General features: G+C 38.0%; 7 protein-coding genes and 2 non-coding genes across 15 annotated transcripts in view; 4 read left to right on the forward strand and 5 right to left on the reverse strand.

Annotated features, from left to right (window-relative positions):
- Window positions 1-13,046, reverse strand: part of LOC106656529 (poly(rC)-binding protein 3) — a 145,823-nt gene extending 132,777 nt beyond the window's left edge. Inside the window, exons 1-2 of one of the 5 annotated variants that reach the window (XM_023462030.1) lie at window positions 12,555-13,046; window positions 12,350-12,473 (exon numbers count right to left, since the gene is read on the reverse strand). In XM_023462030.1, the coding sequence (XP_023317798.1) occupies window positions 12,350-12,406 (57 nt within the window). In that variant the 5' untranslated portion in view covers window positions 12,407-12,473; window positions 12,555-13,046. Of the gene's footprint in view, window positions 1-12,349; window positions 12,524-12,554 lie in introns of those variants that run through there. The other 4 variants (XM_023462031.1, XM_023462032.1, XM_014377544.2 and 1 more) reach the window with 4 other exon arrangements.
- Trnah-gug lies at window positions 3,328-3,399 on the forward strand. Its single transcript has one exon. It is a non-coding gene; the product is annotated as a tRNA-His (tRNA).
- On the forward strand, window positions 3,859-6,013 carry LOC111694325. The gene is made up of 5 exons (XM_023462033.1): window positions 3,859-3,947; window positions 4,027-4,152; window positions 4,229-4,354; window positions 4,427-4,926; window positions 4,998-6,013. Exons 1-5 carry the CDS (start codon window positions 3,896-3,898, stop codon window positions 5,991-5,993), a joined length of 1,800 nt encoding a protein of 599 aa, XP_023317801.1. The 5' UTR covers window positions 3,859-3,895; the 3' UTR covers window positions 5,994-6,013.
- Window positions 6,188-7,313, reverse strand: LOC106656533 (signal recognition particle 19 kDa protein). Its single transcript, XM_014377555.2, has 2 exons — window positions 7,189-7,313; window positions 6,188-6,789 (listed from the first exon to the last, which is right to left on the reverse strand). Exons 1-2 carry the CDS (start codon window positions 7,230-7,232, stop codon window positions 6,396-6,398), a joined length of 438 nt encoding a protein of 145 aa, XP_014233041.1. The 5' UTR covers window positions 7,233-7,313; the 3' UTR covers window positions 6,188-6,395.
- On the reverse strand, window positions 7,808-7,879 carry Trnap-cgg. Its single transcript has one exon. It is a non-coding gene; the product is annotated as a tRNA-Pro (tRNA).
- On the forward strand, window positions 9,468-12,491 carry LOC106656531 (carbonic anhydrase 1-like). Its single transcript, XM_014377553.2, has 6 exons — window positions 9,468-9,796; window positions 10,795-11,073; window positions 11,161-11,305; window positions 11,380-11,485; window positions 11,553-11,780; window positions 11,856-12,491. Exons 1-6 carry the CDS (start codon window positions 9,682-9,684, stop codon window positions 11,970-11,972), a joined length of 990 nt encoding a protein of 329 aa, XP_014233039.1. The 5' UTR covers window positions 9,468-9,681; the 3' UTR covers window positions 11,973-12,491.
- A 185-nt stretch (window positions 13,047-13,231) lies between the features above and the next one.
- LOC106656478 (SET and MYND domain-containing protein 4-like) lies at window positions 13,232-15,657 on the reverse strand. Its single transcript, XM_014377477.2, has 6 exons — window positions 14,444-15,657; window positions 14,180-14,371; window positions 14,094-14,137; window positions 13,835-14,029; window positions 13,609-13,755; window positions 13,232-13,537 (listed from the first exon to the last, which is right to left on the reverse strand). Exons 1-6 carry the CDS (start codon window positions 15,444-15,446, stop codon window positions 13,244-13,246), a joined length of 1,875 nt encoding a protein of 624 aa, XP_014232963.1. The 5' UTR covers window positions 15,447-15,657; the 3' UTR covers window positions 13,232-13,243.
- Window positions 15,658-15,723: 66 nt separating this feature from the next.
- On the reverse strand, window positions 15,724-17,844 carry LOC106656505. Its single transcript, XM_014377508.2, has 3 exons — window positions 16,644-17,844; window positions 16,186-16,557; window positions 15,724-16,104 (listed from the first exon to the last, which is right to left on the reverse strand). The coding sequence occupies exons 1-3, from the start codon at window positions 17,140-17,142 to the stop codon at window positions 15,995-15,997; spliced, it is 981 nt and encodes a 326-aa protein (XP_014232994.1). The 5' UTR covers window positions 17,143-17,844; the 3' UTR covers window positions 15,724-15,994.
- A 960-nt stretch (window positions 17,845-18,804) lies between these two features.
- Window positions 18,805-21,784, forward strand: LOC106656501 (tankyrase-like). 3 transcript variants are annotated; one of them, XM_014377503.2, is made up of 2 exons: window positions 18,805-19,010; window positions 19,074-21,784. In XM_014377503.2, the coding sequence occupies exon 2, from the start codon at window positions 19,100-19,102 to the stop codon at window positions 21,425-21,427; it is 2,328 nt and encodes a 775-aa protein (XP_014232989.1). In that variant the 5' UTR covers window positions 18,805-19,010; window positions 19,074-19,099; the 3' UTR covers window positions 21,428-21,784. The 3 variants fall into 3 exon arrangements, with proteins under 3 accessions (XP_014232989.1, XP_014232988.1, XP_014232990.1); XM_014377502.2 differs by having other exon boundaries at window positions 18,805-19,006; XM_014377504.2 differs by having other exon boundaries at window positions 18,805-18,991.
- Window positions 21,785-21,830: the final 46 nt, after the last annotated feature.

The raw sequence follows: 21,830 nt of genomic DNA on the forward strand, positions 1-21,830 counted from the left end.
CCTCCGTCCGAGTACATCTTGCTGCATTTTGCAGCGCCCTGATATACACACACACACACACACACATTCTCGTACACGACAAAACTATGCATTATTTTAAGCCGCTTGTCAAGTTGAAGCTCGTATTCATTTTTTATAATACGTATATATACAATCGTTATATACTCTTAAGGCGCAGAGAAAAGCTCTTAACGCGTGATTTTTCGTATGAAATTGACGAGAGAATCTCTGCGAGAGCTAACTTGTAAATTACAATTGTGAGCAGTGCAGAGCTAGCTGCTGCTGCCGCCGAGGATGGCTCAAGAGAGTTCAATTTGCTGCTGCAGCAGCAGCAGCAGAGTCGGAGGCAGACAGGTGTACAACAACAAGTTTATCATTAGCCTTGGCTGGCTGGCTGCTGCTAAATGTGAATGTTTCATGGATGTTTCTAGCTCGTTATTGCAAACAATATACAAACGCGCGTGTACATACGAATTGTTATTATTACACGTGTAAGAGTTTCTGCTGTTAAACCGAGTACATTCGAAATTCAAACAATACGTTTCTGATCTAGAAGAAAAAAAAAAACGAATCTTCATGAAACCTCGATTCTCCTTTTTGAATCCGTTTCGCGCGCGCGTCTCTGCAGTCACGATCTCGTCGTCGCGCGGAATATAAGCATAGGTATACGCACACATACGCGAGGAATCGTCAAGTGAGTATTAAATGGAACGGATTTCCTATCCTCTCGTATACGTGCGTAGTTATAGTCGGGAATGACGTATATAGGTTGGCCGAGAGTCGAGATCACCTTTTTCACGTGTAGTAGTAGTATATATATAGACAAGCCTATCGACCGTAGGGTATATGGCGCGTCATGGTCATTATTATTATTATTATTATCATTATTATTATTATTATTCAACGTACGTGTATACATAGATGCGTTGTTTGCTATAGAGGGTGAGAGGAGACGAGGAGAAGAGACAGACAGAATCATCCCTCACGAGCGATTTCAAACTCTATCGGGTGTATGTGTGTGTCTGCGCAGCACAACGAATTGTAATCTCCGTTTAGCATTCGACAATAAACCATCGCATGCATGCCGAGAGGAGAGTACCGACGACGACGGGTTCGTGCGTATTATAAGGTATATACGTATACGTATATAACATAAACATGTGTGTGTGTGTACGTGTGCGGCCGACAACTAATAATCGGTTTATTGATTTTCATACACAGCGTTGGCATTTCTATTTGAAAAAGGGACGCGCCTGTCCCTTCGCAGCACAGAGAGAACCTTCGATTCTCTCGTCGGGCGAGCTTTTGGATATTTCTCTCTCTCTCTCTCTGACTCTCTACGATAAAGGGAGAGGTGGGTAGCTAGGGTATAAGAGGTTTAGCAATGCCGCAGAGAGAAGGAGAGGAGGACGATGCACAGACAGAGAGATAGTTCGTCAAGAGTGAGAATCGCAAAATCCTATGGGTCAAGGATTAATCTCTGCGCTGGAGATGAATTGAAGGAAAATAGTAACGCGCGTATACATGTTACCGGTAAAACCCGTTTTTAGGCAAAAGTAGAAATGCCTAAAAGCGGGTTTTGCCGGTAACATAAGGCTCAGAATTTTTTAAATAAACCTGCGCTCGTATGTCACCGTTCTTGACGCGCTTTTGTTATGTTATAGTACATGGTAAAAAGGTCCCAAAACCAACATTTTAGACCCCCTCCCCCTTCCTACCCTCCTCCACCCCTATAAACGTCCATTTTCTATCTATATTTTTTCTGAAGGCCTGAAGCAATTAAAAAATCTGAAAAAATTCACAAAAATACTTTCTAATAAACTGAATAACCTTAAATTTTTTCAGATTTTTTAATTGCTTCAGGCCTTCAGAAAAAATCACTGAAAATTTTGAAAATTCATATACGGCGCTACGATGCAATAAAAAGCCCGATCTTTTTTTTTCCACTTATTTTTGACATCAAAATACATAACCTCAAATTTTTTCAGATTTTTTCAGACAGAACTCTGGCGGTTATAGCCGAAAAACGCCCTTTTTTTACGAAAATAATTTTTTTAGGGCGATATGAAGCTTTAAAAAATCTGGAAAAATTTTTTTCTTGTTTTTCAGGTCAAAATACATAACCTTGAATTTTTTCAAATTTTTTAATTGAAGGCTATAGCATCTATGGCTAAAAAACGCTTGTTTTATGAAAAACGGTTCTTAGAACCCAGAGGTTCAAGTAAAAAAATTTGAAAAAGTAGATTCTATATATAGATGGGAGGGGCGCGAGATCAAGTGGCAAGACGCGATCGTTATCGACGTGTGTGCGTTGCATTTTGAATCTCGATATAACTCTGATCGAGCTGATTTTGTAAATGCTTGATTATTCATGTGGTCAACCAATGTAGTATTGATTTATTTGTTATTGATTATAGTAATGAGTGAGCAAATATTAATTTTTGATATAAATACATACTTTGTGTACAAAATAAACTTATCAAGATCAACAAGATATGATCTCTGACCAAAAATGTTTTTAAAAAATTTATGAAATAAAAAATTAAAAAACTTGTTATACGAATTGAATTTTTTTTAGACATTAACGTAGATACTTAGAAAAATATTTCATATAAATCTCAGAAACTATCTCTCGATATTATTATTTATTTTATATCCGATCCCCGGTTTTACATCGAAAATATCAACTTTTACCCTGATATTTATCTATACTGCACTAAAAGTAGAAAAAATTCAAGCGATGCTTAGAATTCTTACCGATGCAAACTTCTTATAACCATGAAATTCCGCCGCCTCGCTCAATATTTTTATTGCAGTTCGAGAGAGAGTGAGCTCGCACACCGGTATGTCTTTATGAATCTCTCTCCCCTATATGTGAGATATCGATTCCGCGCGTGGACAGGGGGGTTTTCATTTTTGCGGCGTTAATTTTTCGAATGCCAAGAGTCACCACCACCGGCAAGTGGCACCTGACACATGGTTCGCGGCGCGTCGTACTGCTCGTTATCGAGAGTGGCTGCGGTGGCGCCCACCGATACATGGTCGACCATTGATAACAACAAGACCTTCGCGCGCGCGCCGCGGCGAAATTTTTCAGCTCGGTCGATAACGGCCACATATGTTACGCGGCGAGGTCGTACAAGTTCGTTGTACAGCGCGATAATTATCGAAACGTGTTTTTCTCTTTAAGACTTTAGAACGAAGTTAAAAGAGCGCGTTAATGAGGTCAACAGAGGAAATTATAGCGAATAAAAATTGTCCGGGTCAAAGGTTAACCGAGAGGCCTTTTATACAGCTAAAGAAACCACTTGTTCAACAGCCTTCATAGCCGTGATCGTCTAGTGGTTAGGACCCTACGTTGTGGCCGTAGTAACCCAGGTTCGAATCCTGGTCACGGCAACGTTCCTACGGAACGTTGTCACGGAGATGGCTAAATTTTTTTGCGCTTTTTTCGTTTGAAAATATCTATCTATGATTTTGGCTTCAACGAATTTCTACAAATTCATTAAATTTGATTTGGTAATAATTTTTCAGATAAATTCTAAAAAAAAAGGTATCCGAAGTTCCATTTCCTATTTTACTCGGACCTACTTGGATATTTGATAGTATTGTCGCTTACTACATGTAAAAACATCTTGAGTAATGTTTTAATGATTACGAAAAATCGATACAATTGACATGAAAAAAAAATGTAGCACACATAATGAATCGGTGCTCAATTGCAGTATTTTGCGCGGCTTTCGAAAAAATTTGATGACTAATACAACAAGGTGAAAATTGTTGTAACATCAAAATAATCCTTACGGTTCAAACTAACGAGTTCGAAGAAATTACCGATTCAGTGTCATGAAAATTTCTTCGAGCAAAGGTTAAACAGATAAAAGAGACTTCCAAAATGAATCGGAAGATATTCCCTATCGTTGCCATTTTAATAATATTTTCCAGAGGTATATCATTTACAAGTATACAAATAAAAGTAACTTAAAAAGTAGTAAAAATAAAGAGTACAAGTTGTTTTCTATACAGTGCAGTGTGATGTCCTCGGACTCGACAATGCGAGCACTTGCCAAGACATCTGCACCGAATGCGGGGGCGAGGCATCTTACGTTAACAGCATGTGTCAATGTACAGTACCAGAAGATTTACCAGCGGGTAATCACAAATTTGATTTTCAATTAATTTTCGGATATTGAATAAAAAAAAAATTCTAATCGTGTTATTTTCGAAGGACAAGATTGTTTCGTGAGAAAGCTCCGCCAAGCGAAATTTCTCAACGTAGATATTGTATCGTGCGACGACTCGAGCGGCGAGAAAAGAACCACCAGATGCGTTGTCGCTTCGAAATTTCGAAAAAGTAAAGGGGCACTGAATAACTAATAACGATTGTTAGACTATTACAATAGAAATAATTCGTCATTTTTTCTAGATGACATCGAGCAAGTGGCGAAGTACTTCATGAACGACGGACCGATCGTTGGATCGATATTTCGAGCTCCTCCGAGGGCCGAGAAAAAAATCGACGAGCCAATTGAGTGCAATAATGATCAAGTCGAACAGATCGTTGGCAATATTAACATGGAAAATCTACGCAAATATACTTCAGTAAGAACCAAACCAAACCGTCGTCCGACAGGCGTTCGGACATCATCATCTCCAAATCCAAAAACTTCCCTGCCCACGAATCCCAATTTCGTTGGGAGCGCACAGAGGACAGTTGAGCCGACCTCGCGTTGTAAGCTGCCTCGACGTCAGCAGAACTTGACTCCGTCGCTGCTGAAATTGCTGATAACCGAACTGAAACGTCAGTTGTCGAGTTTACCCCAAACTTTGCAAAATATGGCTCACACGCCGAGCACCGAGGAAAATTCTCCTACTTTTTTTAATTCGGTATCTCCTTCGATGGATGTTAATGATCAGCGTGTCGAGGTAAATATTTTATTAAAGCGATAATAACATTTTTAAGATATTTTAAAAACGAGAAACGTTTTATTGTGCAGTGTAATTGTAAGGAATTGAACAAACCACCAGTTCAGGCATCTGTACCTGTGCAAGGTACTCAAATAATTAGATTCATGGGTATTCCAGTAATAACTATGCTTGCTCCTCCTAAAATTGTTCAAACGGAAAAACCGCTTAGAGTAGAAGCAAAAATTCCACTAAAAGCAGACTGTCCACCAGTTACAGTGAAAACAGATTGTCCACCAGTGCAAGATGTAACAACAGAACCCATACCAATTGCAACTATAAAAGAGTTGGAAATAGAATTTCCTGAAGTAGTAACAAATCCACCATCAACTACAAGTGAGCCTGATTGTAAACAAGATTTAGTAGTAGCTCCAGATCTAATGCCAAAAGATACAGATGAAAAAAAAGAAATTGAAACAGTTTCTAATTTCATAATGGAAGAACCAAATTATTCAAGTACATTTGGGGTACCTTCTGAAGCCGTTAACAGTCCTACTATTACTTATTTAGCATCAATGCCAGCTTCTTTCTTACCCAGCTTAATTTTCAATGCACCTTTCATGTATAAGCAACCGACTAATGAGCAAATATTAACTAATTTTGAACCATACGAAAATCTCAATAATGTAGGTCAAGAAGCACCAACAGAATTCACAATAGAAATTCCATATCCAAAAAAAATTTGTAAAAAATCACCATATATAGAATACTCAAATAAGTTTAAAAGAGATGTAAAGCCTGTTTCTTCAACCATAAAAGATGAATCTAATGATTCAATGTACATGTTGGCAAATGAAAATTTTAACCGTAAGACTGATATGGTTTCAGTCCCTGAAATTTATAGAACTACTACTCAAAAACCAATTTCTGGAACATCTGATATAAAAATTGTTAGTGATGAGACAACCGAAACTAAAGGAACTATGATCAAAATTAAATCCAGCAAAGAGTTGGATGAGTTTACCAAAAAGCCAATCAGCGACAAAAAATTATTAGCATCTAAGAGAAGTATAAATATTACAAAATAAGTACAAAGCAAAAATTCAAGTAAAGTAAATTAAGAATTAAGGAAACTTAGGATATTCAAATTACTTTCAAGTTTTATGCATTTAATAAAAAAGTAATTTTGCAACTATATTATCTTTTTATTCACTAGATTATATAATTACTCTAATCTTTTGATAGTGGTAATATTAATTTAATAGCTAAATGAAAAATTTAATTTTTATATCAAAACTTATATATTTATTGCACAGCTTTTAAACTATGCTAATAATAAAGTATTTTCTGACAGAAATACATAAAACTATTTCTCATTCTTTCTTACGTGTAATGAACATAACTTGTAGCTAATAGTATACACAGTGATCAACACAAAAATGTTCAGTAACAATGTCCATATATATTAACACAGTTTTCACTGAACTTGTTCATCTTCGACCTTTTCCTTTACCTTTCTTAGATGTAGCAGCTGTTTGTTGAGAAGATGGTTCAGGAGCGGATGTTTTGCCCTGTCTAGTTTTTAGTTTGGGAATGCTTGTGCCAATGAATTTCAAGAGAGAATCTCTAGTAGGATAATTTGGGTTAACAGGTGTCCCATCATCATTTCTCAACTGAACTCTTATTCTGCCTCGATAAAGTAACTCTTTACTATTCTCTCTTGGGTACAATTTGTTTTCCACCACTACATTTAATCCAGCACTGTTCAAAATATCACGAATTTCTTGATGCGTTGGATTTTCTACACAACTTGATTTGTTTAATTTGCGTCCTTCAGCTAGAGTTTTCTTACTATTCAAGTAAGCTGGATAGATGCAAACCCATCTGTAAAATAAAATAAAATTTATATAATAACATTATCATAAAAAAGTTCAGACAGAAAAAAATGTAATTTTTAATTATTCTGATATCTGGTAATACATGCAACATCTGTTAGTGTCATCACCTTATTTTACCATAATAATTACTTCTAAGGAAAGGTAAGGAAAGAGGCTATAAACTATTATAATATAAATTACATTGTGCAATAGACATAAGAAAAAACAACTTCATGACAAGTGCTAAAGCAATAAAATTTGCCAATACTAGCAGAATCTTAGCAAGGTTAAGTCGCCGTACGGATGAATCATTCATGCAAACAAAATAGCAAAAAACCATAATAACCGGATGCCGTGCAACTAATAAAAATTAAACCTTTAAATAATAACGGAGAAACAAATTTACCTTTCTTTGTCGCTGTGTTTACTTGTTTGAGAAAAGCTTGCCATGTTTACCCACTATGTATAAACTACTGCTCCAGGATTCAATATGTGACGTACAAAATTCCGTACGTGGCGCCACTGCAACCGCTAAGCAAAATAAATATAGTAAAGCTTTTATGTCTTCGATGAAAATGCTTTATGTTTCGAGAGTAAATTTGCAGTGATTCAATTTTCTATTCTGAAAAATGTAGATTTTTATTACGTATAAATAATTATAAATTAAATGCCAGTAGGATTAGTTGATAACAATTCAGATAATTTTTATCTATTAGTAATGATAAGAATAATTTAGTTCATTTTTACTCTATTTCGAAAAAAATAGGAAAATACTTACGGAAAAATGTGGGGATTGAAATATTTTTCAAGTTTTGTCTCAAATGTTTCATGATTTTAAGTTAATTATGAACATTCTTGAAATAGTAACAACATTTCATACCGACACAGAACTAATAATAAAGTCAATTTTTAATTTGAAATCAAAAAAAAGAAAACCGAAAAAGTTCGGAGATACGAATTAGACGAAAATTTTCATTTCCGCGAATCCGACCAATTCTTGGAGAGAGAGCAAAAAAAGAGGGTGTGGGCTCGTCCGGGATTTGAACCCGGGACCTCTCGCACCCGAAGCGAGAATCATACCCCTAGACCAACGAGCCAGTTATAAATTTGCGCAAAAATTAACCACTTGTTCTGAGCTTTTTGCGAAAAATTCGCATGCGAAAATCAATTTTTGCATTATAGGACAAAAAAGTCACATGCACAGCACGCAAATGCCCAACACGAAGAAGCATCAAAGTTAAAATATTTTGCAATTGGCCAATATTTTGCAAAAAAAAAAGTTAGAAAAAAGAAACAAATGAACTTCGGCTAAAGAGGCTAAATCGGCCAATGGAAGCTCCAGCTGAATAGAAAATCGACGTCAAAGTGAGTTTTCTAGAGATTACTTCGATGCACGATCTTGAGCTTGAACGTTCAAGTTTTATTGCTCACCTAAGAGAAAAAAAGCTCTAGAATATAGAAAACTATGTGAACAGGTAATGAAAAAAAATAATGAACAGATAACAACGAGTCGTTTTAGCAAACGTAAAATTGGGAAGCAAGCCTGCGTGCAAAACAGCACTTCAACGCTTCAGCTTTAAAACTCTGCGCTTTTAAAGCTTCAGCTTCATAACTCTGCGCTTATGAAAATATATTATAAAATATCGTGCGCCACTTCCATAATAATTCACGCGCCGATCCACGCATCAATTACGCCGACGACGGGTGTAAATGAGTGCAGTGTCGTGACACTTTTCATTCCATCGTGCGTAGTACCCTTGACCTTAACATTTAAGCGTCAATCAAGATGTATATTCCCATTTAGCACAAAAATAGACGAGAGAGATTACAGCTGCAAACGCGTGATTTTGGCATAATTAATCGATCGAAGGTAAACCAAGAGTAATACGGCGTACGAGTACCGCACTATACTGGATTTTGACCGCTCGCACGGAAATTGACACACAAGACATCCAAGGTGACTCCGTTCTTTTCGTTAATATTCATTTGAAGAGTGGAATGCGCGAATTTTTTTTCTTATGCGGTTCCAAGGCCCACCATCTTTGCCAGAAAAAAATGTTTCCAATTTTACAACGATTCTCGGGAGCGGACTTTCGTAAAAAAAAAAAAAAAAAAAAAAAAACGGCAAGAGAAAAAAATCTACACAGTGCGTACGCGGGATAGCGTTTGGCAATCGCCGAAATCTCCGCGAAACGCCCGCGGATGCGATGATGATCCGTGGTGCAACGAACTTGCGCTGCGTTTATAACGCAAGCCAGACTCTTTTCTTTCTCCCCCGACAAATAAACGCGGCCGCGCGCGCGAAATCGTGTATACACGATCATAATATAATGGCACCATGTGCGAAAAAGCCCCGAGCGCGCGCGGAGAGGAGATTGGAAGCAGACTTGCGGCGATCGGCACGCGTCATAGCGCGACCGATCATCATTATCATCGGCATCAACGGCATCGCGGCGGTGGCGTCCTTTTTACATATAAAACGCGTGTGTATGTGTGTACATAATGAATATATACATACATAGAGAGACTCGTGCAAAAAGAGGAGCAGAGCCGAAGCGCGCGCGCGAGTCTATATTTTGCCCCACTGCAGAGTCTCTTCTCTCTTTCCAGTCTCGTCTCTGTATATCACCGCTGCTGCTGCTGCTTGCCTGCCTGCCTGCCTGCGTGCCCAAGTTTTTTCGTACTACTACTCCACGTCCAGATTTTCGCGAGTCAAGGTGAAGAGTGCAGCGCGAGTCCAGAGAGTCGGGTACTGCGGCGCGAATCGGTTCGGATCTCTGTCGATTTGTCATGGGAGTGACGACGAAAGCGTCGGGCGGCCCTTGAGATTTTTTCGATTTTATTCGGAAAATTTAAACAATCGTTTTCGCGAAAGAGATAAAACACTAAACGAAAAGCAATGGAGATTTCGTTGCGACTCAGTCGTTGGTTAGTAATAATGAGTTTGGCGTTGACACTGATTATAGGTGGCAACCACGCCATGAGGCTGCCAAGGCTCGCACGAGAAGACGAGGGTGAGTTTGATAATTTAATTATTTTATCATTTCAAAAATAATCATCTTTTCTGTACTATCGATACGAATGCCCTAAAACAGTAATTGCATACAATTCATTATTACTAATTATCGACGTGCTTAATTATTTTTCAACACGATAATCGGTCGTTGTCGTCGAATTTACACGATCGCGTCATGTACTTTCCGCAAAATTAGGAAAATTGGAAGGTGTCGTGCTTGCGAGTAATTTACTCTGCGGCGCGCACGTTGTTAACAAAAAAAAAAAAATAATAATAACTATCATCTTGTACTATCTACTACAAGCAGCAGCGACGGACAAATTTGGGTAGTAATGCAGCTATTCTTTAGCCTGATAGCATCTTTACACACGCTACTACCGAACTCGCTCTTTTTTTCTTTTCGTTTGTACACTCGATAACCGGTAAATTTGCGTAACTATTCAATCGAAACCAAAAAATAAATAAATAAAACATTCGCACAATCGCGCGATTAAATTATTAATAGCAATCTCGTCTCTAAACGAGTTTTCGTATATTTTTCGGGGATTGCGCAAGCTCGAGTTCGTTCGTGCGTTATCCGACGATATTCATATCGAGAAAGGGGAAATTTACCGATCTCGATATATACATTGTACACAAGTGCACCCACTTTCACGAATTTCAAAATCCGTCGATCATGACTCCCTTTCTTTTTTCTTTTATATGACAATTCGGAAACGCGCATCGCGAATTCAAACTCCGACAATTGAAGGCCAAAAATAGCAAAGACACAGCGGTGTACAGGTAGTGGAGCACGTCGTTACGCGCTTACATACTGCATCGACTGTATGCTGCACGCATGCACTAGAGCACGAGTGACGATCCCTAATCAGGCTCACACATACGCGCGCTGACATAGACATTATAATATACATACATCAGTACGTGCACAACTTCATTATAACTTTGAACGTGTACGCGAGCGCGCGTGCACTGCTATACATGCTGCTGCTGCAGATGGGTCGCTGCAAAGCATAGAGGAGGACATACTGGAGGAGGAGGAGAGCAGCACAGAGGAGACGAGCCACGACGCTAACGGCCGAGGTCAGCACTTCGACTACAAAAAGAGCGACGAGTGGCCGAACGAGTATCCGATCTGCGCCGGCGATCGGCAGTCGCCCGTCAATATCGAGCTCCACCATGTCAGGTCCATGGAGCCGGGCAGGCCGCCCCTCGGTAGATTTGGATACGACAAGAAACCTACGAGAATGAAGATCGTTAATAATGGTCATACGGGTGAGAGTCCGATGATTTACTTACCTTTTTTTTTCGTGACGGTGGCGGATGATAATTTGAAATTGGTTTTTTCTTTTTTTGGTACAGTTCAATTGAGCGGCGAGTGGCCCGCGAAGGATACACCGACCATTTACGGAGGACCATTGACTGGTCTGTACGAACTTGCTCAAATTCATTTCCATTGGGGTCCGGATAATACCGCAGGTAGCGAACATACAGTAGCTAATCAGAGGTATGCAGTAATTTGATATTCTTAAAAATTAAAAAATATCAATCCAGTATGGAAATCATAAAATTATTTTCTAGCTTCCCTCTGGAAATGCACCTTGTTCATTGGAAAAAATCGTATGAAAATATAAGCGAAGCTATGCTTCATGACGATGGTTTAGCTGTTATTGGATACCTTATGTCTGTACGTATAGCTAGTAATATCAACATCATAAAGAATGTGCATAATAAACATTTTTAATTTCTAAAAGGTGGATAAAAATCCAAACACAGGGTTGGAGCGAATGCGTGCCAGTTTTAATAAAATATTAAGACCTCAGCAAACCACAGAAATCGAACCTTTTCCTCTCACATTATTCGACTTAGATTTACTTAAAGAAGGATATGTTACATATGTAGGTTCACTTACAACACCACCTTGCAACGAGTCTGCTATTTGGTTATTGTCAGTGCGTATCAAAGATGTGACAATGGATGAGGTTCGTATTAGGTATTCAGTTATAAATTTAATAGAAATATATAATTTAATATATGCTTGAATATTTTTGTAATAGATGGACTCATTTAGAAAACTTAGAATGGAAAATCATAATGAGCATAATTACAGAAGAGCTCAACCACTGAATGGAAGATCTATTACTTATTATTACGATATTTTTGGAATTCACTAACTACATTTAATTGATTCAAAATGACACATTATATTAAAAATAGTATTCTAGCCAAAGGTTTAGCTGTAGCGAATGGTGTTTATGGTTAAAAACTTTAGATTTAGTAATTTAATATTAAAACATAAACATACAAAGACATAATTAATAGTTATGGTAACAAACTGATGTTTCAAATGAAATTTTAGGAAAAAAATTTTAAAATACTATCATCTATACTATTGATTGTAAAATGAGAACTAATAATTTGTATATAAAAGTAATGATATTTGTATATGCATAATAAGCTAAATGATATTAACAATGTTCTACTTCGTTAGATAATCAACTGCGAATGCCGCTCATGAAAACTGATAAAAAAACTGAAAGAAAAAACTTACATAGTCGAAGTCATATGGGTAGTACATGATTGCCAAATGGGTCGCAATAGAGTGCATCCAACAAAGTCACTGTGATATAATTCGTAATTGAATTACGCCAACGTTATATTTCTAAACAATAAAACTGGTACAATTCATTAGATTCATGAAAAAAAGTAAAATAATTCGATTGTACGTTTTTCGAACGTTATTCTCCTTTCCTTACCTGTTCAAAGTTCAATCAAGATTCCTTATTCTCGTAAAATATGATTAATTATTTATATCCGTATGAGTAAGGTTGTAAATTTGACTAAATGTAACGGTTCAAATGAAGAACAAATTCTAACTTGCATGGACTGGTCTAATAATAAAGTTCACTAAATGTTACGTTTTGAACTCAGACTAAATTTTAACATGTCTGCACTCTGCGTATAAACTTTGTTAACCGTAACGTTCGAATGAAAACTAAATTTTAATTACTTATTATTTTTACTGGTCAGACAATAAATTTGATCGAACGTAACGGTTCATGCAGACCAAATTCTAACTTGTTCGAACTGGAAACTGAATAACAGTTTAGCTGCAACAAAAGCGCGGGTGAACACTCAACGAACGAGGACGACACCGATTTCTTCCACTGTAAAAGAGCGGCCTCTGCAACTGTCGCACGGAAGCGGCACACACTCCGCATTTCCACAGCTCACACACACAGAGCTTACACGCACATACACACACCGCGAAGTGATGAAAATTCAAATTATTCAATAGAATAGAACTGAGTTGTGAAAATAAAGTAATGATTCTAATCAAGCGAGTGGGAAATTAAAAGTCATAGGTAAATATTTTACAAGTTTTTTATTTCAGAATCATAGAATATAGTATTCTCAATTTCGCTGACAAATTATAACCGAAGAATTACTTTTTTTGAGATACTGCTGCGGTCTTCGAACTCATACAGTCCATTTCGAATGTTCGTTTCGAGTGCCCATAAACGAACGTCAAAACAGATTGCAAGCACTCGATCATGTAGCAAGTTAAAATAGAAGGCTGCGGTAATGTTTCTAAAGATTTTTCCACGGCTTTCGATAGAGTCTCGATGGCTTTTCTATCGAAAAGATGATACTTTTTGTCGAAATAAAGAGTAAAAACTTCTTGGGAAGTTTTTAAAATTTCTCGTTCTATTGAGCTTTTGGCAATGTCCACGATGTTCTAATTAAAATATTATAGAATTATTACGTTTTTATATTTGCAATAATTTTTTATAGAATATCACTGCGTACCAGAGAACAATCCAAAATTGGTAATAAAATTGGAGGCCATTTTTCGATGCAAGGCTGGCAATCGCATTCAAAATTATATTTTTCTAAAATCATTTTTCTATCCTCATAACTTCTTGTAAAGAACATTGAAGTGTAGGATATAAATAGCTATTGCAAACAAGTTTATGAACATATTAAACTGATGGAAACTGTTAAAAAATAGCTTGTGTAAAAAACGTGACATTACTTGTGAGCCTTTCCCAATTGGTTGTAAAGCACAGAGAGCCACTTTTTGATCCTGAATGTGATATCTTTTTGCGTTAGGAAAACAACTATGATTTATAAGGCTGGTTAGTGGAATCACAACCCTGCTCGTCTCATCTTTTAATTGATTTATTGCACCAAAACCAGGTTCTGGATCTTCATCTTCATTTGGAGAGTACTAAATAGATGTTTTTTCATTTAAATTTTAGAATTGAGATTAAAAAATATTTAAAAATACTTACTATAAATGTATTATTATGTTTGATGTAGCATAGTTTCATCAATAATTTTCCAACATATAAAATATTATTATCAGTTTCAAAATAATCAAAACTAGTTAAATCAATTTCTTTTTCAGGCAAAGGACTCAATTTTATTAATATGATTAAGATGATCCATGAATCTTCAGCCATCATATCTAAATATGATGAGTTATACTTATATCCACATTTTATCAGTGAGTATATACTTTTGAATGTTGAAAATGTTTCGTCTTCTGAAAAACCTCTACTGCAAACATCTATAAATTATAAATTAGGTATGAATGTGAAAATCAACATTTTATATAATGTTTTATAATTTTATCATTTACCTGAGCAGTCTTCAACTGATTTCAAGTCTTTTTTCAACTGATCAATGCTACCACTTTCTTTCAATCCTTGTATAAGCATTCTAATACAAACATGGTAAAACATCATATAATTTGATACTAATTTAAAAGCATTTGGCATGACTGAACATTCAATATCATGATGCTTTTCCCAAGCTACTTTTTTACAATTTTCTGAACAGTAAACTGCCCAAGTACAATAATCACAGGGTACTGAAGTCCAAGGAACTAATGAGCAATTATTACAATTGCTAAAGTTATAATCAGAATCAGTTACTGCAGCATATATTTTTTCAACATAGATAACATCTCCTGGTTTAAAATCCTTTTGAGCTATTAAATGTCTACCATATTTTTCATTGTAATCAACTGACACAGCTTGTTTAATACTTGTTTGTTCTATTTTAGCAAGTAAGTTCAAAGCATCTTTGTGATCTTTTCTCTCAAAAATTTCGTTTGTAACTCCACCAGTATTTTTAACTTTTTCAATTAATTTTTTTATATTTAGTTTACATTTTTCTTCATTTTCTGAATCACTGATACTATCATAAGTCATTTGGGCTTCTTCTAAAACTGATTCATACTTAGAAGACCCTAATTTAGCTAAGCATTCAGCTTTTCTACACAATAATTTGACTCTCAACACTTGGGATTGAGTAATAGCTAGAGCTCTATCAATTATTTGTATGCTCTCTTGTAATTTTTCTATATGTAATAAAAATGCTGACAAATTTCCAAGAGCTTGCGCTTCTTCTTTTGAATTTTTGGGTGCCAAGGCAATACTTTGACAATAAAAATGAAATATGCCTCTATGAGTTAAAGTAGTATGCTTGCCCTTAATGTACAAATTATTCCCTTTGATTCTCGCTTCTTTCGATTCTTTAGAATTTTTCGGATTAATAGTTGATATTTCTTTGAATATTCGTTCGATTTTACTTTTGTGACTTTTAAATGTTTTGATTAATAATTCCTCTTCTTTTTCCATGGTTCCGCGATTTTTTTCGTGCAAAAATGTCGACAGATTTCTCCAACTGTATCTGCGCTACGCAACAGCGTTGAAACAAGTTTCCGTGTGCAACTGAACGTATGAATACTAGTTATATATGCGAGAAGACTGGCAAATGTCATACTCGCCCTTGTAGGTCTTCAGCGAGTAACTAATCGCAAATTTCCCGAAACATGTAGGTATTTTTATAATCAATTGATAAGAAAAAATTGTTTCAAAATTTTCACCAAATCATTAAATAATTTAAAAAAATTAATTGCAATACTCTTTTCGTCTCTAGTTTATTAATGTACTTATAACAGTAAGTATAATGAAAAAGTAATAGAAATTAAAAATTTTTACAATGGAACTATAATTTAAATAATTTGGCTTTCATATGTTCAAAAATGTCGTATAAGATAAAAAATTAACTAATAACCTAATTGTAACAAATTAAAATAGCCAATCTTATATATTAACAGCTTACTGCAAATGTTAATAGAATAGAATATTTGACAAACATTTATACAGTGGATACGCATAAGAATTCATGCTTCCTTGTGTTTTTTGCTTTTATGATGCTCACGAGTTGGCGACGGAGATCTTGATTGATTTCGCTTTGGTTTGAATTGATCTGGATCAGGTGTGTACTCAGGTACTGCAAAGCAAATTGAATATAAATTCTAGGTATTTTTATAATTTAAACTAAAATGTAATTGAAGTATAAATATTGACTTACTCAAACGTGTAGATGTGAGTGGAATATAAGCAGGTGGCTCATAAGGAGGATTGCTAGATTTCATCAAATGTCTAAATACAGTGCACAGGATTTTTCTATTGTTATCTGAACGCCATTTACTATGAAACCAATTGATCATATTTCTGAATGTCGTTGGAGTCATTATGGTGTATCTCAGTGCTGCCCATGGTACGCCAACACTGCCTTGATAAAATAGTTCCCGTACGTATTTTATTTGATTATATCTTTCATGATCTTTGTTTTCCTTTAAGAAATCCATTATACTTTGAAACAAATTCTCAAATTCATCGATCATTTCTTGTGTAGATGGTGCATCAATTGTTTGTAGAATGCTCATGAAGTCACCATTAGCTAAGCATAAAAAAACAATTACATTAATTGAAAATTTTAATGATTTTCCTCTGTATTTCAGTAATAAATAAAAAAGTAACACTAACGAGCATGCCTGAGCCTGCGATAGTCCACCCTCATCTGTCTCCATGCCTTGCTGACCCACTCAGCGAGCAGCGTTCTGGAGCAATTGATACCATTCCACGGGTAATAGGTCGCTCTGAAGAAGGCCTGCTCCGAGGCTCTCGACGAAAATATAAGGCTTTGACTCTCGTTGTCGAGTATGACGCGATCCTGAAAGTTCATGATCCACTCGAGCGCCTGGCGATATCTCTGACAGTCCTGGTCTATCGACAGGCCGTAGGACCAAGGGCCGTATTTTGTTGCTTTGAAGTAGCGATCCTTGACGAAGCCACCGCCGCCGCCGCCAGCACCACCACCACTACCTGCACCCCCAGGGCCACCACTACCACCGCCACCCGAGGATGTGTTGCTTCGTCGATGGCGCTGGCCGGACGGATTGTTCGAGCCCTTGGACGACGACGAGGGCGAATTGTTACCCTCGTCGCCGCCGCTGCTGCTGCTACTGCTACTGTTGCCGGTCATTTCCGTGCGAATTTCCGCTGGCTGCCGGACACTGGCGGCCTTTTCCGTCCCAATTTCCGCTCAACACTCTGTGTTTAATCAATTTCGTAAACACAATGTTCACGCACTGCGACATGAAAATAACCTCATAATAACGCCGTAGCCGCTGCACACCGTCGCGATCGTATTATCGCGCGAGCCCGAGCGTTTATTTATCCATAACAAAACCGCCTATACTTGTTTTTTGTTCGCGAATTATTGATGTCTGTGCGTTCTTTTGTTTGTATAAAGTAAACATGCATAGATTTTAAGACACTGAAAAGGCGAAAGGGGCTGCAGTCTCGCGGTACTCCACTACTATATATTGTTATCATGTATATAATAGCAGAAAAGTTTGCGGAGCCTCGGCTTCCTATCGGACACCGGCGCAAAATTCGCCGTTGCGTTGAGAAAAAAAGTGTCAGATAAGCTGGCGGCCGGGTATTCACACTCGCAGCGGCGTCGAATTTCAATTCCACTATGTGTGTGTTCTTAATATAGGCCGTAACTCAAACAAGAGAGAAAGAATAAAAGTACTACATTTAGGCGCAATTCGCAAAGCACAGAGCCGTTTGCCGTGTGCTGCACACATATAGAGGTTTATACTTAAATAATCATTATCGACTGGGGGGCTCGCTAGAGCTTACATACGTTTTACTCGTGCTGCATCAATTGCAAAAACCGTATATACCATAGTCGCGTGTGTGTGCGAATTAATAAATGTTAAACGATCTAATGGAGTCGCACTGACTCTCTCTCTCTCTCTCTACATTACTGACCATGCACTTTTATATACATGTAAACACCGTCAATCCGTGTCGTCGTCGTGTGTGCATGTATTTATCGACTTTGCTTGTATGTGTTGTGACCTGCGCGCGGGCCGCACTATAATATATGCCACTGACACTAATATAAATATTACAACTGCATGCGCGAAAGTTGCTATAGTATATTTTTATTTTGTTGTTTCCAAGCAACATTTTCCTTTTTTTGCCTCAAGGCATTTCTGTATTGTAGTTTTATCAGTCATCATATTTCGCGTTAATAATTGAAATAGAGTTAGGGGGTAGCTGCTCGACGGTAATTTTATTTATTGAAATGCATTTAGCTGAAATCGAATATTCTACTTTCAAAAAAACGTAGAAAAAAAGTTTCTCGGACTGTAAGTGAAAACTAATTTGACATATTAGAAGCTTTCTAATGATCGATGAACGCCATTTTGGGTATCGGCATGCCTACGCGGATTTCCGAAATTGATTCAGCTTGCCGAGATCATACGTGGGGGACGATCTATGATAGATAAGTTTGTGTTTAACAAACAAATCGCGTTGATATATTTAAACTTGTCATTTTGAAAATGAATAGTCATGCATTTAGTAGAATGAAAAAAAATTCTTTTGTCGGTAGTTTTATTATATAAAGTTAACATTCTTTTTGTATTGATTTCGCACGATTTCTATGATAATGTAGATTCCGCTTACAATTAATAAGTTTGTATAAGTAGTATAGCGTATAGGTATACTTTACTGGCAGATCCTTTAGGTTACAATATTAGCAGAGCGCAGAGCGGGCAGTGAAATTCGCTTTTGCACCGCGCAGAAATGACATCTGTGACTTGTGAGCGAAAACACTCAGTAATGAAAGAATAACTATTCCGTTCGGGTCTCAACGCCAAAACAGCGAAGAATCTTTATGTATAATGAAGATTGTTGTTTATGTTTGTGTTGACAGTGTTGAAGCATTTATTGCTTGAAGAGGTTTAATCAGTTGGTCGAAAAATCATTTCCCATGGACGAAATTGCATTCGTTCATTTCGAATGACTCACTGCTTGTAAATAACTTCTTTGTAGGTTATGATCGATGCAATATTTGTTTTTATTTGTATACAAACGATCTGATAATTGTCATTTCAGATTGGAGAAATATTCGATCGAGAAAAATGAGTGACACCGATTCGTCCACTTGTTGTAGCATCAGAGACGAAGAGCTGGGCTACTACTACAAGTGTAGGGCAGCTTTTGAAAACAGCGATAAGGAGAACAACATAGAGATGATTACAAATTTGAATAAAATAATCAAGTCGATCAAGGTATTTCATCAGTCACCTCTCTACACTGCCATATACAAACAGAATCTTGGCTTGACAAAGAGACTATTGAAAATAGTGTCCCTGAGTGACATGGATTTCAGTGCTACTCAATGTTTTGAGCTACTGCTAGACAAAGATAACCGAGAAGTATTAACTCTAGTTTTAGATGATTTTATTAAGCGAAAAATTAATCCAATAGACGGTTATGGGATTTCACCGTTTCACATAGCTTGCTATCTGGGCGATGTTCATTTAATGGAGGAATTTTTGAAAATGGGGAATTATGTAAATTTATGCGTTCATTCGTCAGATTGTTACTTTTCTGGCTACTCTCCTTTGCATTTCACCGTTCAGTCTGAGAATCCAAATGCTGTAGATTTATTATTAACAAAGTACAAATGTGATGTTATAAAAAAGAATGGAAGAGGTAAAACTGCATTTTACTTGGCTTGCGAATGCCCAAACGAGCCTGTTCTAGACTTATTACTAAAATTTCATTTCACAATCAACAAAAATACTGTCAGTGATAATGGCTTTTCAGTCATTCACGAAAAACTCTTTTACAAACACATGATTCATTTCAACGTCATACGCTATGTTAAATTTGCTTCTCCTTGGACAAGCTGGACTCCGTTGCATTATGCCGTCGTCATGCAGAAACCACACTTGGTTGAATTTCTGGTCAACTTCGACGTCGATATCAATGCTAAAGACGAAGAAGGTATGACCCCTCTTCACTTGGCTTGTCAATACAACGCTGAAATGTTCAGCAAGCTCACATCCAGCAAATCGCACAGTCAAGCTGAAATCAATTACTGGATACTAAACCAAAACGAGCAAGTAAAAATTGCCGAGATACTTTTGAAAAAAGGCTGCGACGTCAATACCAAAGATAAGTTAGGAAAAACCCCATTCTTTCACGCACTGGAAAACTTTGCCAAAATATATCCATTCAAGATAGACGAGTTCGTTCGGCGAAATCTCATCCATAAGCGTAAAAAATTGATCGAACTGCTCTTGAGTTACGGCGCCGACGTGAGAATCGCCGACGAAGAGGGCATAACGCTCCTTTACGATCTTGCCTGCGGAGACCAGGTGTTTCACGAGCAGGACAAAGTCGAGGTAGCCAAAGCACTGCTGATCCGGGGAGCCGACGTGAACGCGATAGCGAGCGACCACGGGACACCCCTGTACCTGGCCATACGCAATCAATTTCTCAGCCTCGCGGAGATCTTCGTCGAGCACGGGGCCGACGTCAACATACGCTGCTCGTCGCAGAAGAATTTCTCGCCCCTGCACAGCCTCATCTATCACTCAGCCTACTCGGAGACCTCGGTGAGACTCTTGAACATGCTGCTGGAGCACGGCGCCGACGTGCACGCCAAGGAGTTGGGCCACGCCACGGCCCTGCACCTCGTGATCGACGCCCACGGCATCCAGAACGAGCAGGCGATGCACACGGACGACATGGCGCTGGCTCTGCTCCAGCACGGCGCCGACGTGCACGCCAAGGACCAGTACGGCCAGACGGCGCTGCACCGGGCCTGCTTGAATCGCTACCTGTGCGGTACGCAGCTGCTGCTCGAGGCCGGGGCCGACATCAACGAGACCGACGAGTACGGCAACACGCCCCTGGACAGCGCCTGCTATCGCATACAGCGCGACCAGCGCAACGGCTTCGTCGTCTGCATCAGGCTGCACATCGCCAAGCTCGTGCTCCTGGGTCGCAAAGTGTCCAAGCGCAATCAGGATCGGCTCGCCGAGCTCATGAAGATGTACTCGTATCGATTTCCGCTTCCGCCGATCGACGCCCAGGTCGACGCCTGCCTCGACGAGATCCAGCGCATGAAGTCCGTGCGGGTCAACGTCTACAGCAGCTTGTACGACGTGGCGCGCCTCGAGTCCGACGACGACCTCGTCAAGCACTCGAAGAACGAGGAGTTCTGCCGCCTGGTCGAGTCCGAGACGTTCCTCGCCGATTACCGACACTACGGCAGTCTGCTGCGGGTGCAGCTGAGCAAGGGTCGCGCCCGGGCCAAGCTGTACTCCGCCGCGGAGGACGGTCTGCGCTCGTGCTGGCAGAGGCCGGACGGCGGCTCGCTGCCGGAAATGTGCATCGAGAGGATCCTGCACTATCTCAGTATTGAAGACTTGAAGAGACTAAGTCAAAGCTTATAAGAGAGAGAGAAAGAGAGAGAGATGCGAAGTTATGTAATAAGTTCGTTTATCGATCGATATCTATTGATTTTGTATTTTGCACATTTTAAAAATCGTATATGTACATATTTACATAAAAAAGTCCAAGAAGTAACGAAATTATTATTATTATTATTATTATTATTATTATTATTATATAATATATATAAGATACGTTGCGCCCTATTATTGTTCACGATTGATTAATTAATGAATTGTAAAACGATCGTTATGTATGCACATGAAATGGTCTTGATTATTTACTCTTTTTTTTTTGAAAAACATAAAATTTGACATCTATACGGAAAATTTGAATAAATCTAACAAGTATTATCAACCAAAAAATCGTTTGTGTGTCTTATCCACCTATATCCAAACAACATCG

Source organism: Trichogramma pretiosum, unplaced genomic scaffold, assembly GCF_000599845.2.
Source record: "Trichogramma pretiosum strain Unisexual culture from Peru unplaced genomic scaffold, Tpre_2.0 scaffold20, whole genome shotgun sequence".
NCBI classification, from domain to species: Eukaryota; Metazoa; Arthropoda; class Insecta; order Hymenoptera; family Trichogrammatidae; genus Trichogramma; species Trichogramma pretiosum.